Here is an 18,589-nt window from a genome sequence, read left to right as displayed (position 1 = left end):
AGTTGGGAAGGGCCTTGTGCTTTTTAGATAAGGACAACAATATTCATCAAAGTACTGTTATGAAAACCTTAACACACATAGTTTCTATGAGATATCTTGATATCTTCAAATCCTTTGGCAGTATTATTTTGGCTCAGTGTGTGTGGGTGTTTTAGTCTATATATAAATACATACTTTGCTCACCTGAAGCCATTTCCTCATATGAAATAATGAGTAATATACTGAAAACCTGGCATCATCATTAATATGGTGGTTAGACATCTCTAAGCCTCGGGGTTTTCATGTCTTGTTCTTGGTGTTGTTTTTGTTTTCATCTTTAATAATGGGGATAATTATCTTCTTGACCTCTGGTTCAGCTATTACCAGCCCTTGATTTTGCAGTTCTGTCCATCATACATACATAGCAGAAACACAAGTAGAAAGGCCAAAACTACATTTACGAGCTAAGCAATTATTTACTAGTCCATAGGAAAAGTGTTAGGATAGAATGTTTTAAGTTGCTTGCTGAATAGTGAAGCCTATATATCTGAGTCTAAAGAGGAATGCCAGAATCATAAAAGGTTATACAGCTAAATGCTAAACCATAAGCCAAAGTAAGGTGATTTGCCAAAGGTCACACAACTTTGCTCTGGTCTTCTGCTCTTCAGTTCTAGCTCAGGTATCTAGTCCATTGTTCAGCAATTTACTTTCTGTGGATGTTCACTTGAATATCTGTCCTAAATCTGAAACCTGCTTTTTGGTGGTGGTGTTTTAAAACAAGAGCCTCTCCTGACCAATTTGTAAAGATTTTGTTTATTTGGGAGAGACACCATGTGAGCAGGGTAGGAGGGTGCAGAGACACAGCCCAATGCAGGGCTTGATCCAACAACTCTGAGATCATGACTTGAGTCAAAACCAAGAGTTGGATGCTTAACCAACTGAGCCACCTGGGCGCCCCCTGCCCTATTTTAGAAGGTCCTTTATGAACTTGAAGAGCATGATAAATCACTTGAAATTTTCTCTTTACAGAAGTATCTTTCATATTCTTCTGGGAGAGTTAGTGAGGGTGAGGAAAGAGCAATTCATAATTCATTCAAGTATGTTTGTATGTCACAGAAAGCTCTCAGTACCCCTTGGTTCTCCACATATGTGATGGCTTCAGAGATGACAACTCCCTAGTCCAGGATCTCTGGCTGTTCTGCATCCATTGTGGGCCTATAGTGTTTTTGAAGGGAAAGATGTAACTTACACTATCCAGAATGGTGGTATGTGAATTTCCTCTCATTTTACCATCTCTTTATTTCCACATTCCCACACATTAGCTGTCAGGACCCTTCACATCATTCTCAAAGGCTTGCATTGCAGACAAAATGGAGGAAGCAAGAATTGAGAACACCTCCTTCTCCCCCAGCTTCCAGCCATCCTTCAGCTTCTGGTTTTCTTCTACAGTAAGAGCCAAGTTTGTTTTTTACAGTAGCAGATAGGCTTTGAACCTCAGATTAGATTCTGAAATAATGTCTTCTAGTAGAGGCAAGGTTTTTAAAAGAAATTTTGAACAGAGATGGACACAACCACCTGAAGGGAAAGTAGGGAGAAGGGACAAGGTGAAAAAGTCAAGGAAAGGTGGCCTGGCCTGGTATGCAAGGCATTCTGTCTGCCTGTGGGGCAGAAGTCAAGGCAAGGAAGAGGGAAGGGGAGGGATGCTCAAAGAACAAGGATGGAGAGAGCCCAGTCATGAACCATATGGAGGAGTTGGTGCCACGTTCTGTAGGTAATGAGGAACCTTTGGAAGGTTTTCAAATAGAGTAGTGATAGGATCAACTTGAACTTTGGAAAACAAAATGAAAAATGAATCAGAGTTTTGAGGCTAGAAATCTTAAGACCAGTTAGGGGCATATGGGAGTAACCCAGATGAGAAGTAATTAAATCCTCAACTCAGGCAGTAGCAAGGGAAATGGAGATGTGTGTTTAGCTGATAGAGGCATTAGAGGGTTAGACTGAGAGACTTCCTCAATGAGTTGACAGGTGAGGGAGCAGGAGAAGCCTAAAATGGCTACCAGGCTTCTTGCCTGGGTGATTGGGTACATCAGGATACCCCTGCTGAGATGCAAAATAGTAAGAGGAGGAAAAGACTTGAAGAGGGTTGGAGGCAGTGTTGAGAGATATATAGTACAAAGTTGGATATGCATTTGGAGATAGAGGGTTGGTAGCCATCAACATATGGATGATAATCAAAGCCATGGGAGAGCATAAAGTAACCAGAATGAGCATGTAGTATAGGCAACTGGTAGAGAGAGGGGAACAGCCATAGACTGCATGCATAAAATAAGGAGTCATTGAGGGAGACTGATGTAGAGCTGTCAGAGAGGTCAAAGGAAAACCAAAAGAGATGTTTTAGTCCCCCTTATCAGAGATCCAAGCTTTATTTTCTTGGGCGGGCAGTGCGGGAGGCTGGGGGTGGGGTGGGGACTGGCTTAAGCAGTTCTAGGCTTATGCATATGAATGGGCAGCACAGACTAAATGCAGGGCAATAAAAATGTTTGCAGGGGATCCCTGGGTGGCGCAGTGGTTTAGCGCCTGCCTTTGGCCCAGGGTGCGATCCTGGAGACCTGGGATCGAGTCCCACGTCGGGCTCCCGGTGCATGGAGCATGCTTCTCCCTCTGCCTATGTCTCTGTCTCTCTCTCTCTCTCTGTGTGTGTGACTATCATAAATAAATAAAAATTTTTTAAAAAGTTTGCATATTTTACTGTAAGATTCTCCATCTCAATTCCCCTGATCTACTCCCAGAATACAGATAGCCACTCCAAGATGGTTACTGAAGAATTTTTTTCTTTAGAAACTACTGAAAGATAATACAGTTGGCCTTTGATTGATATAAATTTGAACTGTGCAGGTCCACTTATATGTGGATTTTTTTTTCAATAAATACAATCCAGTACAATAAATGTACTTTTATCTGCCTTGTGATTATCTTAATATTTTCTTGTCTCTAACTTACTTTACTATAAGAATACAATATGCAATACATGTAATGTATGAAATATATGTTAATTGACTGTTTATGCAATTAGTAAGGCTGCCAGTCAATTTTAGGCTATTAGTAGTTAAGTTTTGAGGGAGTCAAAAGCTATACTGCACTGGGGGTCAGCGCCATCAACTCCCATGTTGTTCAAGGGTCAAATGAACTTCAATAGATAGATAGATAGACAGACAGGCATATAAGCAAAAGAAGTAGAAGAAATCAAGGAAACAGAGGATTCAACTTAGGCAAAAAAACAATAGGACAATAGCCTTAGCTAGCCTAGAGCATGACCAGTCTTGACTGAGTAGGGAAGCAGAGGGCTAAACAAGGAAAGCCTCCAGGTAAAAATATGAAACTGTTGGGTTTAAGTGTTTGGATAGGTGTTGGCAGATCTATTGGAGCATTTGGAAAAAATAAAGATAGATACATAGAAAACCAAGCAGATGAAAAGTTAAAATATTTATTCTGTTGAAGGGTGCAAAGCAGTATGAGGAAGGAAACACAAACATGGTATACTATTTGGCTCAGAAGAAATTACTATTTTTTTAAATTTTTTTACAATGTGGGTCTCGAACCCACAACCCCAAGACCAAGAGTTGTGAGCTCCACTGACTGAGCCAGCCAGGCACCCTAACAGGGAACAATATTTAAATTTACACTGTAAACATATAAACATATAAATGCTGGCTGATGATTTATCAAAAATTTGTGTTGTAGGGATCCCTGGGTGGCGCAGCGGTTTGGCGCCTGCCTTTGGCCCAGGGTGCGATCCTGGAGACCCGGGATCGAATCCCACGTCGGGCTCCCGGTGCATGGAGCCTGCTTCTCCCTCTGCCTGTGTCTCTGCCTCTCTCTCTCTCTCTCTGTGACTATCATGAATAAATAAATAAAATCTTAAAAAAAAAAATTTGTGTTGTAATCATACTGAGAGGGTGGGGGAAAGGGAAAGAGGGGACATATGAGACTGCTACATCCTTAACCATCAAAAAATAATGGGAAGGGGCACCTGGGTGACTCCGTTAAGCAACTGCCTTCAGCTCAGGTCATGATCTCATGGTCCTGGGATTGGGCCCCATGGATAGAGCCCCAGGTCAGACTCCCCATTCAGCACAGAGTCCGCTTGTCCCTCTCTCTCCACAACCCCACTATTGCTCTCTCTCTCAAATAAATCTTTTAAAAAATAATGAGAAGACAAAAAATAATTATCTAAAATTGATAAATAAAGAGTGGAGCAAGTATATTATTTAGAAATATGAGGACAAATACCAAGAAACAGCTAAGGGTTAGGAATGATTTTCTCCAGGGAGTCAAACAGAGGGAAAAGGGGTGAGATCAGGGAACAGCTGTTTCCATTTTCTTTTAGTGCTGGCTGATAGTTTAACTCCGTATATGAATGACTTTAATAAAAATTTTAAAAGTAAGTTAAAGAATAAATGGAAATGTGGAAGTGGAGGCAGAAAAGGTCGAGTTTTCTGTCCGTGGCTTAACCAGGCAGGAAGGAGACAGGGCAGCACCTAGAGAGGGCTGCACAGCTAAGGGAGGAATTATGCTCGAATGGAAGAGTCCAGAGCATATTTATATCCTGTGTGCAAGTAGCAGGTAGAAAGGAGAAATTGAAACAGCTGAAGACGGGGACATCAGCAATCATGAGACCCTGGAGAAGGAGGTAGGAGGGAAACACTGACCCTCATCTGGGCTGGGGAAATTTTGGAATGGTGTTCCTGGTTACTGGGAAGCCCCCTCTGTGCCTGTCTCGTTACCTCTTCTTTTCTCTCTGCCCTTCAGCCTCCCACGTAAGTGCGTTCTTCTTATCTAATAACCTTGGGGCTTTTCTGATGATGGAAGTCTCATGCTTTCCTCAGTGTTCCAAATCTATGAGGCAATGAGAAATTCAAATCCTTGTACATCTTATACTCTTGGACATGTTTTTATTTCCCTGGAGCTGCACTCTTCCCACATTACACATCAGAGCCATTCCTTCACTTCTTCCTAGAAGACCTTCAAGTAAGAGATTGAGTAGGACCTACCCTTAATGAATACACTAACATCTCTAGTCTAGTTGCCACCCATTAACTTGCCTTCGTGGAAAACATAATAAAAATGCCAATAGAAACTGAATGACTGTTTAGGCAAGTGACCTAGACCGGAAGGTCATTTTCAAGAAATGATACATACCCTTAGGGTCATGTGCCATGCAGGAACATCTCTCATACCATGTGTGCTGAATGGCCACCTCAGAGTGGGCTGAAATAATCCACCCGTGAAAATTATTCTCTGCAGGGAAGGACCAAGGCCTCCTCTGTAGCTGTGCAGATTATACCCTGCACATCCCCAGGGGGGAGCCCTCACATTGAAATCTGTGGCTTTGGCACTCCCTCCCTCCCTAGGGTGGGACCTGAGCATCAGCTGGACACAGCAGTCTTGGTGAGCGCCCTTTGACTACACAGTACCGTGTTCCAGGACAGGGGAAAGACTCTCACCTTTTAATCCCTTTCACTCTTATAAAAGCACATTAAGCTGCATCGAGAAAACATTATCCTCACAAATAGAAGCTGGAATTGTATGGCATTTACTCCTCTACTTCCTATCCCCAGTGGATTTCACTTCTAATACGTGGTTTAAAACAAAGCTATCCAATACATATAGAGTTGGTTCTAAAATTACAAAGAAAAACTGCCATGGCTGCTCTTTACCATTTCTGAAAAGTGAATATGTGTTGTTCTGCCAAGTTTTCTTAGCAGTTGTACTTTGTAGGTGGCTCTCTTCCAGCATCCAGATGTATAAACATCCTGTACATGCACCGTTCAGCCCCTCGGAGCACTCTCCCTGCAGATGGTATGGACTTCCAGGCAGAAATGACCTAAGCATCGTGTGAGCGGGTAAGAGCAAAAGACAGAAGCAGTGACCAGAGACTATGATAAAAGTTACTGGAGAATGACAAGCAAAGTCAGAAGGAACACGGCATCTCGTTCTTTTGACACTGTGTGTTCACATAGAGTATGTTACACCACAGTAACACTAAATACTCTAAATGCCAAGGAGGCATTTGGAAAAACAGCCAATGTCTTTGTTTTTCAAAGGGATGGATGTGTACTTTACAAAAGGGGAAAATGTCCTTTTAAAAATATACAAGTCGGTGCAGCCTGGGTGGCTCAGCAGTTTAGCACCACCTTCAGCCCTGGGCCTGATCCTGGAGACCCGGGATCAAGTCTCACATTGGACTTCCTGCATGGAGCCTGCTTCTCCCTCTGCCTGTGTCTCTGCCTCTCTCTCTCTCTCACTCATGAATAACAAAAATCTTTAAAAAAAAAAAAAAAAAGTAAAAATATACAAGTCAGTATTGGAAAAGAAAGATCTCTTGTTTAAACTTGCTCAAAATCACATTTTATAAAATCTTTTTTTCTCAGTCTCTTTCCTCTACCTTGAAATCCCATTATTATGGCATATCTACTATGGTTATTCAACATCTTTTAATATGTATGGTGAGAACTGATGAGCTATAGGCAATAGAGACCCGATTAAAAAGAATAGGAATTCTGCAAGGCTTCTACCACCATCCAATACAATTGAAGTCCAAGTTCTACAAGAGGTAGGAAATCCGGTGTGGAAAGAACTCAGAGAAGAGCCTCTTTATCATGAAGCCTGATGATTTGATGATAAAAGCTAATCATATATCTTTTAAAAAAGCTATCTTTCCCCGAATATCAAAGACGGGGACTATCCACATAATTTCGGAACCCTCACAATTCAGAAGTGGAAAAAAAAAAACCCTGTAACTTTGTAGTTACCATATTTTTATAAAGTTCACTCAATTGGTTTAAAAATTTAGACAAAGGTGCTGCCTACATGAGACCTCAGATGCTAAGCTGCGGATTATTAGCCTTGAGCTCATTTGTGGTTATTTGACCAGGAAGCTCAATGTCCACTTTAATAACATGGTTACTCTTCTCACAAAGACACCTGGCATTTTGCATTCACAGTTTCATGCTTATTAAAACATGCTTGAAATTAATGAAAACGATATAAATATAAGTAAAACTGACAAGAATAATAATTCACTTCACCACACCACCACACACACACACACACACACACACACACACACACAGTCATGAGCTGGTTCTATATTTGCAAGTAAAGTCCACACTCAACTGAGGAAAATATTTGAATTCAATTAAGCTATGCATGATGTCATTTTTTTCTTGGCATTAATGTATCACAATTACTTTCTTCTATTTTCTATCCATCCCAACTTCTATTGAGGCTGTAATGGATAGAAGGGCCATTTGGCAGCTCTATTCAAACTGCTCCACAATTTAAATCAATTGCACACTTGAATAGAGCATGAGTTTGACATTAATGGTTCTAAAATTATTGTCTATAAAATTCTGGGAATGTTTTGGAGATGGCCAAACCTCTATAATACACACAGACACACACAAATAAGTAAAACTCTGTTTTTAGGATTCCATATTTCATTTCCATTTTATTTCACATTCAAATTATTTCCTGAAATCATCCCAGAGGCTTTTGTTTTTGCAAAAACTTTTAAGGTCCAGGCCCTGTGATAGCCGGGAGATGATTTTCCTAGCACATGAAGCAAATTCGGGATTTAATAGAAGTAAATGACAACTGTTAGACTATTTCCTATTTCATAATAGAATTTCTGAAAAATCAATTATTGTGGAACAAGGCCTATAAAATTTGATTTACAATTAGAAAATATGAGATCTGGCTTTGAAGAGGATGAGATCCAGTCCCCATATCTTACTGGCAACAAGACTGAAGCTCAGACAGGTTTACCGATGGGTCCACTTTCTAGAAGCAAAAACTGGACTAGAAGTCAGGCCCTGCCTCAGGCCCACCATCCTAAACAAAGCACCCGGCAGGCAGTAGTTCTGCTAGTCAGTTCTTTTCTCTAGCATCAAAACAAACTTACAAAATAGGAAAGACATATGGCTATTAGTTGATTATTTTATAAACAAGATATTTAAAACTTAAGTTAGTACATGTAAAGAGTTGGCACAAACAGAGGAAGGTCCGTTTTCACGGCAGCAGTAGCATCTGCACAACATACCCCCTCAGCCACTGCCCTCAGCCCTTCCCCCCTCCAAGAGAGGTAGCGCTGCCGGCTGCAGATTTCTTCAGCTCTATTTTCATAGACTGAGTCTCAGCTCGAGGCTCGAATTTGGTCAGATTTCCTGCTCCTGGGGCTGCCACTACTGGCTTTCCTGCTTTCATACCTTTTGACATAGGAATGCGGGTGGGTGTAGGTCGCTGAGATGACCCGTCTTGTCCTGACTGTAAGAGAATACAGAGACACAAGAGAGATGTTGGTGAGTTTCTGCCCAGATTTGTCGTCAAGGTGAACATCAGCAGGACAGGAATGTGCACAGAGGACACCTCCCCAGATAAAACTGTAAGAAACTTGGAGTCAGGACCTCACCCACTCTGCCTGCCTCTTCTTTCCTGTCCTGAAACATCTACACCAAACTGCCTTCTCAAGCCCCTGACCTATTTCCTCTGCCCTTCCTGAAGTCACCTCAACTCCGATTTCACAGAGAAAATTCAGCCACCTGGCAGAAACTGAGGCAACTTGACTCCCACCGTCCCCCAAATTATCTCTACTTTCTTTAGATGAAGCTTTACCTTTTAATGATACCAAATTCTTCTCATTTTTCCCTGTCACTGCTGACCATACCTTTTTTCTTGAAGTTCTCCTAAAACTTTCTCGCCATGATACCTTCCTACTGGAGGCTCACCCACTTGCCTCCTGTCTCTGATGACTTTTATCCAATGTCTTGTTGGCTCCTTGTCCTTGTGTGCCTTTCTTCTGTCACCATGCTCCATTCCCAGCTCTCTTTTAATTTCTCACGTTCACCCTGAGAATCATCTCAGTTGTCATCCCATGTGTTGATGAGTCCCAGGACCTTGAGCCTTCAAATGATCTTCTGGAATACACATCTACATTCCCAACTACTTGCCAGACATTTCCACTGTCTCTCAGGCTTCTCAGATGTAAATGACTTATCTTCTCCCCCTTATAGTAGTCCTCCCATGTTTCTCATCTATCTACCCATAGAGCCACAACAGAAACCCCAGAGCCACCTTCTATACTCAGGTGGTCATGAGATCTTTGACCCTGTCTTCAATATATCTCTGTCCTCATTTTCACTACCAAAGTTCCAGCCTCCCTCTCTACCCTAGAGAATTGCAATAGTATCCCTGCCCTCAGCCTCTGTGCCCTCCAATTTATGCTTTAAACTGTTTTATAAACATATGTTTCTTTTTTAAAGATCTTATTTATTTATTCATGAGAAACACAGAGAGGCAGAGACCTAGGTAGAGGGAGAAGCAGACTCCCTGTGGGGAGCCCAATGCAGGACTCCATCGTAGGACCCTGGGACCATGACCTAAACCAAAGGCAGACGCTCAACCACTCAGTCATCCAGGTGCCTCTAAACATGTTTCTAACACATAAATAATGTCATTCTTCTATCATCAGTGCTCTTTCAATGGTTCCCTTTGTCTCTTCCAGGAGATTAATTATCAATTTCATAATAAGCCATGCACCTCTCTTCAATAGCTGACCCCAGTTTGCCTCTCTATTTTCTGCTTTTGCATTTTGTCTGGGCACCCAGTGGCTGCAGCACAACGGGAATGTTCACTGTTCCCCAGACAAACATGGCAGGCTCCTTCACCTCGCCATACCTTTGCACGGACTGTTTTCTTTACAGTCCTTCCCTTTTCCTTCTTAAAAAAAAAAAAAAAAAAATCTCTCCTTATCCGTGAAAACTTCCTCCTCTAGGAAGCCTTCTCTGGTGGGTTCCTTGGTACATGCCTCTATCATAGAACCACTTAGGAGGTTCCAATCCTGCCTCTCCCACCAAGCAGGGAACTTTTTAAAGTCCTCTTTGCTGCTGGCACTGGGTTTGGTGCAGAGTGTTGCTAAACACTCAAGAAATATTGAATGAACTAGCCTCACTATTCAGTTTCTAAGAGAGGTGTCCTAAACTTTTTGCCATTCTTAACTTTATGGAATCCAATATATCTGAAGTAAGTGGGTCATCCTTTAGGCCTTGTAAATCTTATTTGAAATCTTCTTTGTGTATGGGGCTTAATCAGTAGTCAAAAATGTTGCTAAAGAAAGTAAAGCTATTTTGATCTGCCCCTTAAAATGGGAATAACATGTTTCAGCAAAAAATCTGTTCTAAATTACAACAACTTACACCTCCACCATCTTTTTATAAAAATCATTAGAGAGAAGTAACCATGCACATCACACTATGCTGTGTATTGCTTAAAAAGCAATATTATATTGAACCATTTGAGAAGCTTGAGCAATTCTGAATGCTATTCAGCTCCTTTGAGCCAATAATGAAAAAATTTACTAGTAAAGCAATTAGTAATTCACACCTTTTAAGTCTGTCTTGTGTCTATGTCGGTGCACAGAAAATTTAAACAAATCATATTGAGGATATGGGAAAATGAGCCACAGTTTCTATACTGAAATAATAAGCATCCTGTATTTAAAAGTGTCTGATACATGCTATAGAATTTGTTCAGAGTCTAAGAATCATAATTTCTAATCTATGGTTTAAATTAAAATCTAAACAGTACATATTCTTCTATAATTTAATTTACCAATTTGTCCAAGTAAATGACAATCACTGGAGGCATTTTTTAAAATAGAATTTATTCATAAGCTCTGGCTTTTATACCTCGGACACACTTTTTGAAAATCATTCATTTAGCCTTCTAGCTGGTTATTAAATAAATATTTATCAAGCTCTTGCTCTCTACAAGGTATTATTAATAAGATATAGTGTTTAGACATATAAACTCATTTTTTTTTTACTTTTAAAGAAGTTTTTAATATTAAAATATTTTAATCTTATTTTTGGGATAAAATATTTTGGAATAAAATATGACAGTGGCCATATACAACCACATATTGAGTATTTTAGGGTGTAGTTACATAAGCCAGAAGGCAGTTTTAATTATTCCTGTATATTGGCCATTTCTCTTGGTTTCCATTTTTAAAAACATTTTAAATAAAAAAATTGAACTTTAAACCTAATTATTACCATATGCTGACACTATGAAGAGACTGTCTTTGCCAGAATTTGGGGGGCCTCCATAACTTACATGAAGAAAAGAAAATTTCCCCCCAAATTAGTTCAATTTATTAAAATATTAAGTCACTTTTATTTTCATTTCTTGGTACAGCTTATCCTCTAGGAAACATCCGCCAGTGGACTCAGCTGACCTAAGAGGCATGTGCTTTTGTTTCATTTCAGGCACTGGGTTATTCCCACAACTCACATGGCCCTCCCTTAGCCTACACTTTATAGCGTCTTCTACTCACCACTGACTGGGTTCCTCGAGTAGATGAAGTTGTGACCGGTGTTATGGTGATAGTGCTGGTCACTTTGCTCGCGCCAGGTCTTGACGAGAGATGGTTCCTAGGAGAGCGAAGGACAGTGCCAGTGGAAACCTCTTTTTCAGCTGTCACATTGACAGGTCGGACAGTAATAACTGGACTTGCTCCTTCAGCTGAAGTCCCAGGGGATCGTTTAAACTGAGAACCTAAATGAATGTGAATTTTATTGTCTTCCGTGGTTATGATATTGGCGTTGGCATTATATTTCCGTAGTGGAGTTGGAACAGTCTGTTTTTCTGGGGTGACTTTGAGGACAGTCCTTCCCATGGGCATTTCCTGGGATTCTGGAGAGACTCCGATCTCAGCGGGTGCTGCAGATGTAGACACTGTCATTATCTGAATGGGGGATGTGGGCCTGTCGGCAAACATACCTCTTCCACTTTCTGGGGTCTTCTCTCTAGAAAATGTGGTAATCGTGACTGGAGACATGGCTCGTTCTGTGCCAAGAGTAGCATCTCCACTTTTTGATTTTTGAGACATAACATTTGGTGATGGAATAATGGTTATCCTTGGTTTCTGATTCCCTAAGGTAGGAATGACAGTGGTACTAGAAAAAAATTCTTCAGATGTTGGGCTTGTTATTTCCAAAGTTGCCGTACTATTCTCATGGTCTGGTGTCACTCGAATATGCAGAGGCTGGCCTTGTTTTGGTGAAAGGACCAGCTCTCCTGGGTGCCCCGGACTGGAATTTGTCCGAGGCCCTTTCTCTTGAGTGATTGGGGGCCCATTTTCCCTTTTTCTCATCCATGGAATCCAAGACTTTCTCATAGTGAGCTCATTTGCTGCTGGAGGATACCTGTCTAGAACAGAGGATCGTTCCATAGGTTTTTTCAATCCCACCTGTCGAAGATTACTCATGATGTGGTTTTCTTCTTGAAAGGATTTCCGTATAAATACTGCTGGTGTTTCTTCCTCTGCTGCCTCACTGCTGACAGCATCCGTCTGCACTCCAGTCGACGTCACTGGAATATCCACCATTCTTCTTCCATTCACACTGGGTCTAAGAGCTCGGCTATACCGCTTAGAAAGCTCCAACTCTTTGGTCAGATTGAGGACCTCCTGCCCCATGTTTTTGTTCTTATTTTCTTCTTCCAGAAATCTCTGTTGAAGGACAGAATAATCCACTTGGAGTTGAGAAAGCTGATCTTCTTTGTTCATTAATTCATGGATCTTCTCTTTCAGAGCTTGGACTTCGGCTTTCAGGTCTCGACTTTTAGCTTCTTCTAACCGAAACCGGTGTCTCAGCTCCGCTTCCTGACTCACAGCCTCACCTTTCTCGATTGCCTTGTTCTTGGCAATCTGGTGCTTTATCTCCTCCAGTTGTTGAGAGAGAAAATTTGCCTTGTCCTGCTCGGTTCTAAATTTCTGCTCCAGCTGATCATACTCATCCTCCGTCTTCATCAAATCCCCCTCAACCACCTCCAATTGTTGGAGGCGTTTCTTCAGTCTCTCGATTTCAAGTGTTAGTTCCTTAATCTTGTTGTCTTCTGGGCAGGTGAGTTCAGACCCTTTCCGAGACCTCCCTCTGGTTATTTCTCTTTCTACTTCCTCCATCCCGTCAAGTCTCTTCTTTAATAGGTCAACACTGCAGCTTAACTCAGAGGATTTTTCTTCTTCACTTTTCAGTTTACCTATTAACTCATCTCTTTCTTTTGTCAAGTTGTATACCTTTTCCTCCATTTCTGATTTCAGTTTTAAAAGCTTCTTGCTTTCTTCGATTAGTTTTTCGGTGACATCCATAACCTTTCCTTGTTCTACCTTAAAATTTTTGTTGAGTCCATCCACCTTTCTCTCCTCTTGCTTTATTTTTTCCATCATGTTTTTCCTTTCATCAACCAGCATCACAGTAAATGACTTCAACTTTGTGAGGTCATCTTTTAGACTTAATTCGGCCTTTTCCAATCGACTTTCAGAACATTCCAGTTCTTTAACCCTACTCTTGACCACCTCTAGTTCATTCAACAGGTCTTTGGTTAAGTTCTTTTCCTTCTCCAGATTTAAATGTAGCTGGGTACACTCAGATTTACTCTTGCTGAATGCTTCTTCCAATTTCTCCAGTTCGGACATTCTCTTCTGTAACTTCTCGACTTCAAGTTTGAGCTCCCGGCTGTGGTGTTCCTCCTCTTGGAGCTTCTTCCGCAATTCTCTGCACTGGGATTCAGTTTTGGTGATCTCCTCATCTTTACCCTCCATTTCAAGCACACGCTTCCGGAGATTTTCCACTTCTGCCATAAGGCTGGAGTTGCCACATTCCCCTTTGGCAATTTTATCTCTTAACTCCTGCAGTTCTTCCTCTGCCTTTTGGAGGTTTTTGTTGGTCTCCTCCAGCTCCTCGATTCTCTGAGTTAAGCCAACCAGCTTGAGCCTGAGTTGCCTGTTGTGAGACTCTTGGTTAGCCAACTTGGCATTCATCTCTTCATGCTCCTGGGAAAACCTTGAAGCCTTGTGTTCAAAATCCACTTCTAACTTGAGCAGTTTCTGCCTGTCTTCTTTGGATTTGGAAGTGATGGCTTTGAGCTTTTCTTCTTCTTCTCTCAGTTTCTGAGTAAGATCCTGGACTTTCTGGCTTTGCAGGCCAAGTTGCTCAATATGCATTTGCCTTTCATCCACCAGCATGAGTGCAAAGGACTTGAGTTTCACAAGCTCATCTCTTAGTTTATTGAGCCGCTTAGCATTTTCCTTTTCTTTTCGGGCTTGGTAAGCCTTTTCTTGTTCAAGGAGCTTTTTCAACCTAGGAAACAAAATATATTAAAATATTATATTTTACTACTATATTATGTATCATATATGTATATGTATTTATTTTTATACATAAGATTCATCAACAAGTAGGTTTGTCTCAAATATTAAATAAAAATGAAATGCTATTATAATAAATACCTATCAACTGCTGCAATATCGAGGGTGAGCAGTTATTCATGAAACTAATTAGAAGCCAGGATATTGGTTACCCTTAGGGAGGGGTGGTAACCAGAAGTGGGAATGAAGAGGATCAGTTCCTGTACTTTTCAGTACTAGTTTCTGTTTCACGATTTATGTGCTGGTTACAAAGGATTGGTCAGCCTGTTACATTTCAGTAAGCTGAACACTTATGAGTGCCTTTCTGCAGCTATGTTATGCTGCAGTAACATAATCATTGAGTAACACTTAGTAATAATAATGACTATTTAAGTAGCTTTTTCTGTATTCCAGGCATTTATTTTATGTTCATAGCAACCCTATGAGACGTGTACTGCTACTGTCATCCTGATAAGGAATGTGGTGTTCCCCCTGCCCGGGGCCCACAGTAGCTAAGTGGCAGTGCTGGCATTCAAACTCAGGCAGTAGGGCTCTGGAATCCTTGCTCCTCACCTCGGCTAAATCAATGCAATAACTGAATTTTGGGAGAATGCAGAGAATGGGCTGTGTATTGCTGTTAGATCCACTTTAACTAAGAGATGAGAACAATTTAAGAAGTGATAGAAGATTGAAGGAGAGAACTTAATGGGGCAAAGGAGAGAGAGCGCGTATGAGAGAGAGACAGAGAGGAATAATCATAGCTAGGAGGACCTGAAAAATGTGATTTCTTGGAAGCCAAATTCCTACCATGGTCATGCTCTAGCTCACAGGATTTAGCTGAGGGTTAGATACAGAACTACTGTAAAACTGTGTGACTCAGTCAAGACAGCCTGCTCATAGCCTTCCATGCAAGCAGACTTGCATTTAAATTTCTACAGGGGGCAGCCCAGGTGGCTCGGTGGTTTAACACAGTCTTCGGCCCGGGGGTGTGATCCTGGAGACCCAGGATCGAGTCCCACGTCAGGCTCCCTGCATGGGGCCTGCTTCTCCCTCTGCCTGTGTCTCTGCCTCTCTCTCTCTCGGTCTCTCATGAATAAATAAATAAAATCTTTAAAAACAAACAAACAAACAAATAAATAAATAAATTTGTCCAGGGAGGTCATTGGGGATGGGAAGAATGGGATGAATTGTAAAGACTTTGCAAAAGATAACTGGCATGGTCTCTGTGACTATTCACTCACTAGCAAAAAGGGAAAGAGAAATAGAAAAAAAAACTACTCTGATGCTTTCAATCTGCATAATTACAAACAATACCTTTAACAGGAATAGGAAAAACTGGTAGAAAAGAGTTTTGGTAGAAAATTGAGGTAACAGCAAGATAGTCAAGTTGAAAAGTGTACCAGGCATAGTTAACAATACTGTACTGTACACTTAAAAAATTTTAAAGATCTAATGTTAAGTGTTCTTTCCATCATGAGATAATTTTTAAGCATACCAGTTAGAAATGTAATACTTTTGATGTAAATCCTAAAATTTTATAGCTCATACATATCTTAATGCTATTACCCTAATGACTCACTGTTATTTACTCCCGTCCAAGCCCTGAGCATCTTTTGCTGATAATTCTGCAACAGCTTCCTAATGAGTCTCCTCAGAAGTTCTGCCACCTGTGAGCTGTATGATCTTGGACAAGATATAAAATATGAGATATCAGTATGTCTCACTTTTTTCACTTACAAATTATCAAAATAATTGATAGGGTTTGTGTGAGATGCATATTAGCTAATATATGGAAAGCCCTTACAACAGTGCCTGGCCCATACTAAGTGTAGTTTTAGCTATTTTTATGTTATAATAATTATTATTTATCTCACCTAAATTCGAATATAATCACAGGTTGTAATGGAACCCTGACCTCCATGCCTTCTTGTTGCTCTAAGAACAGAGGTGAAAAATCCATTACATGGCCTTGCATGATCGGGTTCCTGTGCACCTTGGCAGGTTCATCTGAAGTCAGTCTTTCCCTGTGATCTAAGCTGCTAACATTCCTTGGATATGCTGTGCCTTCTGCCACTATTTCCTCCCTGTTCCTCCTTTCACTCTGGCACACACACCTGAACATATCTAGCTGATTTTTATCCTTCAGGTTTCACTTAAATGTCACTTCCTCCAGAAACCTTCCTGACCAACCTGATTAAGTTAGATCCTCTTATAGACTCTCATCATAATACCTTAAAATCTTCCTTTATGACACTAATCAACTTAAAAGTTTTTTAAAAAATTTTATTTTTAAGTAATCTCTACATCCAATATGGGGCTTGAACTCACAACTCCAAGGTCAAGTCATATGCTCTTCTAACTGAGCCAGCTAGCTGCCCCTCAACTTACAATTTTGTAGTACCTGCCTTCCTTTGTTAATACAACTTGCATGAAGATATGTGCCATGTCTGTCTTGTTTGTCCCCTTACACAATGCCTGACACATAGAAAGTGCTCAAAATATAGTGACTGAACAGATAAAGGAAAGAACAAATAAAGCTTGAGCTAGAAATATAGCTCAAGTCATCTTATATAGAGATATGTGAACTGAAGTCTCTCACAATGCTGAATATGAATTTTTGTTGAATGGATATTGTGGTTGTTACAAGGCCAGTAATTTGATATTGACAGTGGCCATTAGACAACAAGTGGCTCTGATTTAGTGAACAGTGGCCTCTCTTGAAGACTGTGGTCATTCTAGTCAATGGTCTCCTAAAGAAGAGGTGTATCTCCTAAGTAGAAACCAGAATGGAGAGAGGGAGCCCTCTCTATGTGGACTGGGAAGGTCTCCCTTCCTATACGTCTATCTTTAGTACTGGATGATCAATAACCTCTAGATATCCTATGAAGTTCCTCTGGGAATATTAGAACCCTAAGTAATATTTTGTAGACCTAAAGTTTTTGTTCTCTCATAGGTTTCAGTGTTCTTTTAGTATGTTTTGTTTGCTTGCTTAATTCTTTTTTAGAAAAGTTTCCAATCTCTGCTACAGAAAAACAAGAGAAAGTATTTTACCCACAGTTGGATCAGAACTCTAATGTTGGGGTAGTGTACATCTGGGGTCTAGTGGGAGGAACAGTAGTAATTAAAGTGAGAGAAGTCTCAAGAAGAAAGAAAGTTATAGGAGATCTTGGGGCTATTTTGTCAACCATCCCTCCTCTCTATACAGAAACTCTTACCATGCTAAAGCTTGGTAATTCTTGGATTTTCATTTCAATAAGGGGGGGCATACCAATCTCCAAAAGAGAAACTACGTAGAGAGAGGAAAAGGAAAGGATGGAGAAAAGACTGTGGGAACCCAGAAATAAGGGGTAAAAATAATGAGGAGAAACTAATGAAGACCTGGCAAGACAGATAAAAGGAGAGAGATATACTAGGAGAGTTCCATGGAGCAACACTGGAGCACCAAAGGAAGGGGGGCATTTGTCTCCATTTGTCTACATCCTTCCCTCCCTAGTCACTTTATCCTTCAGCTTTAGGTGGGCTCTTTTCCCTTCTCTTTTATCCTCTAGAAATCCTCATTTTTATATCAAACAAGCATTCAGAAGTATTACCATGTAACTATCCACAATACATAATGACTATGGCATATTACATCTCCTTTTTCAAATAATTTCTCAATAGTTACAATTTCACTTTGTGCTTTAAACAATTAATTTGCTCTACATTACTAGGTCCTGTTGCCATGTAATTATGCTATTTAAGGAGCAGAATAAAAGGGTGTTGGTGCTGTTTGTGCCAACTGGTCTCATCATCTCCTTCCTCTCTTGCCATTCTGCAACCATGCCCTGATTCTAAGCAGATTAGCATAAAAAGGAAACAAACCAGAAGACCAAGACTAAGAAGATGAATCAGTACCTTGATTCTCATCAACAGTTACAGGCAAAGCCCTAAATATCCTGAAATCAAATTTATTCTTGGCAAGTTCTTAATTTTCAACAAGCATTTTATCTTATTTAAAGGATAAAAGGAAGACAAGTAAATGATCTAATAGATTTTCAGAATTCTATTGCCTTTCTTAATAATTATTCTTAAGTATATTCCTCATTTCTCTTTTCATACTGAATAAAATTATATTTTTAATTGCAAATTTATCATTTACAAATGTTCAGAAATTCAATTATTTTAAATCAGAAGACTCTAAAAGCATAGGCCCAAATGTTCTGTGAAATATATATATTTACTTATTTAAAAATGTAGTGATAGAAAGATTATAAACAGTGGCTCAGTCGGTTAAGTGTTTGCCTTTGGCTCAGGTCATGATCCCAGGGTCCTGGGATTGAGCCCCTCATTGGGCTCCCTGCTCAGTGGGGAGCCTGCTTCTCCCTC

The 18,589-nt window shown here is 40.4% G+C and overlaps 1 protein-coding gene across 5 annotated transcripts in view; it reads right to left on the bottom strand.

Annotated features, from left to right (window-relative positions):
• Positions 1-18,589, bottom strand: part of FILIP1 (filamin A interacting protein 1) — a 206,666-nt gene that overhangs the window by 8,644 nt on the left and 179,433 nt on the right. For 2 of the 5 annotated variants that reach the window (XR_012033963.1, XR_012033964.1), the window contains exons 5-6: positions 11,372-14,177; positions 4,764-8,304 (exon numbers count right to left, since the gene is read on the bottom strand). Coding sequence is in view for 2 of the 5 variants with exons in the window: in XM_072832319.1 (XP_072688420.1) it covers positions 8,247-8,304; positions 11,372-14,177 (2,864 nt within the window). In the remaining 3 variants the exon portion in view is untranslated. Of the gene's footprint in view, positions 1-4,763; positions 8,305-11,371; positions 14,178-15,803; positions 15,930-18,589 lie in introns of those variants that run through there. The other 3 variants (XM_072832319.1, XM_072832320.1, XR_012033965.1) reach the window with 2 other exon arrangements.

The sequence above is a fragment of the Canis lupus genome, chromosome 7 (genome assembly GCF_048164855.1).
Source record: "Canis lupus baileyi chromosome 7, mCanLup2.hap1, whole genome shotgun sequence".
NCBI lineage: Eukaryota > Metazoa > Chordata > Mammalia > Carnivora > Canidae > Canis > Canis lupus.
The sequence above is the reverse complement of the archived record's forward strand: the minus strand, read 5'-3'. Positions and strand labels throughout refer to the sequence as shown.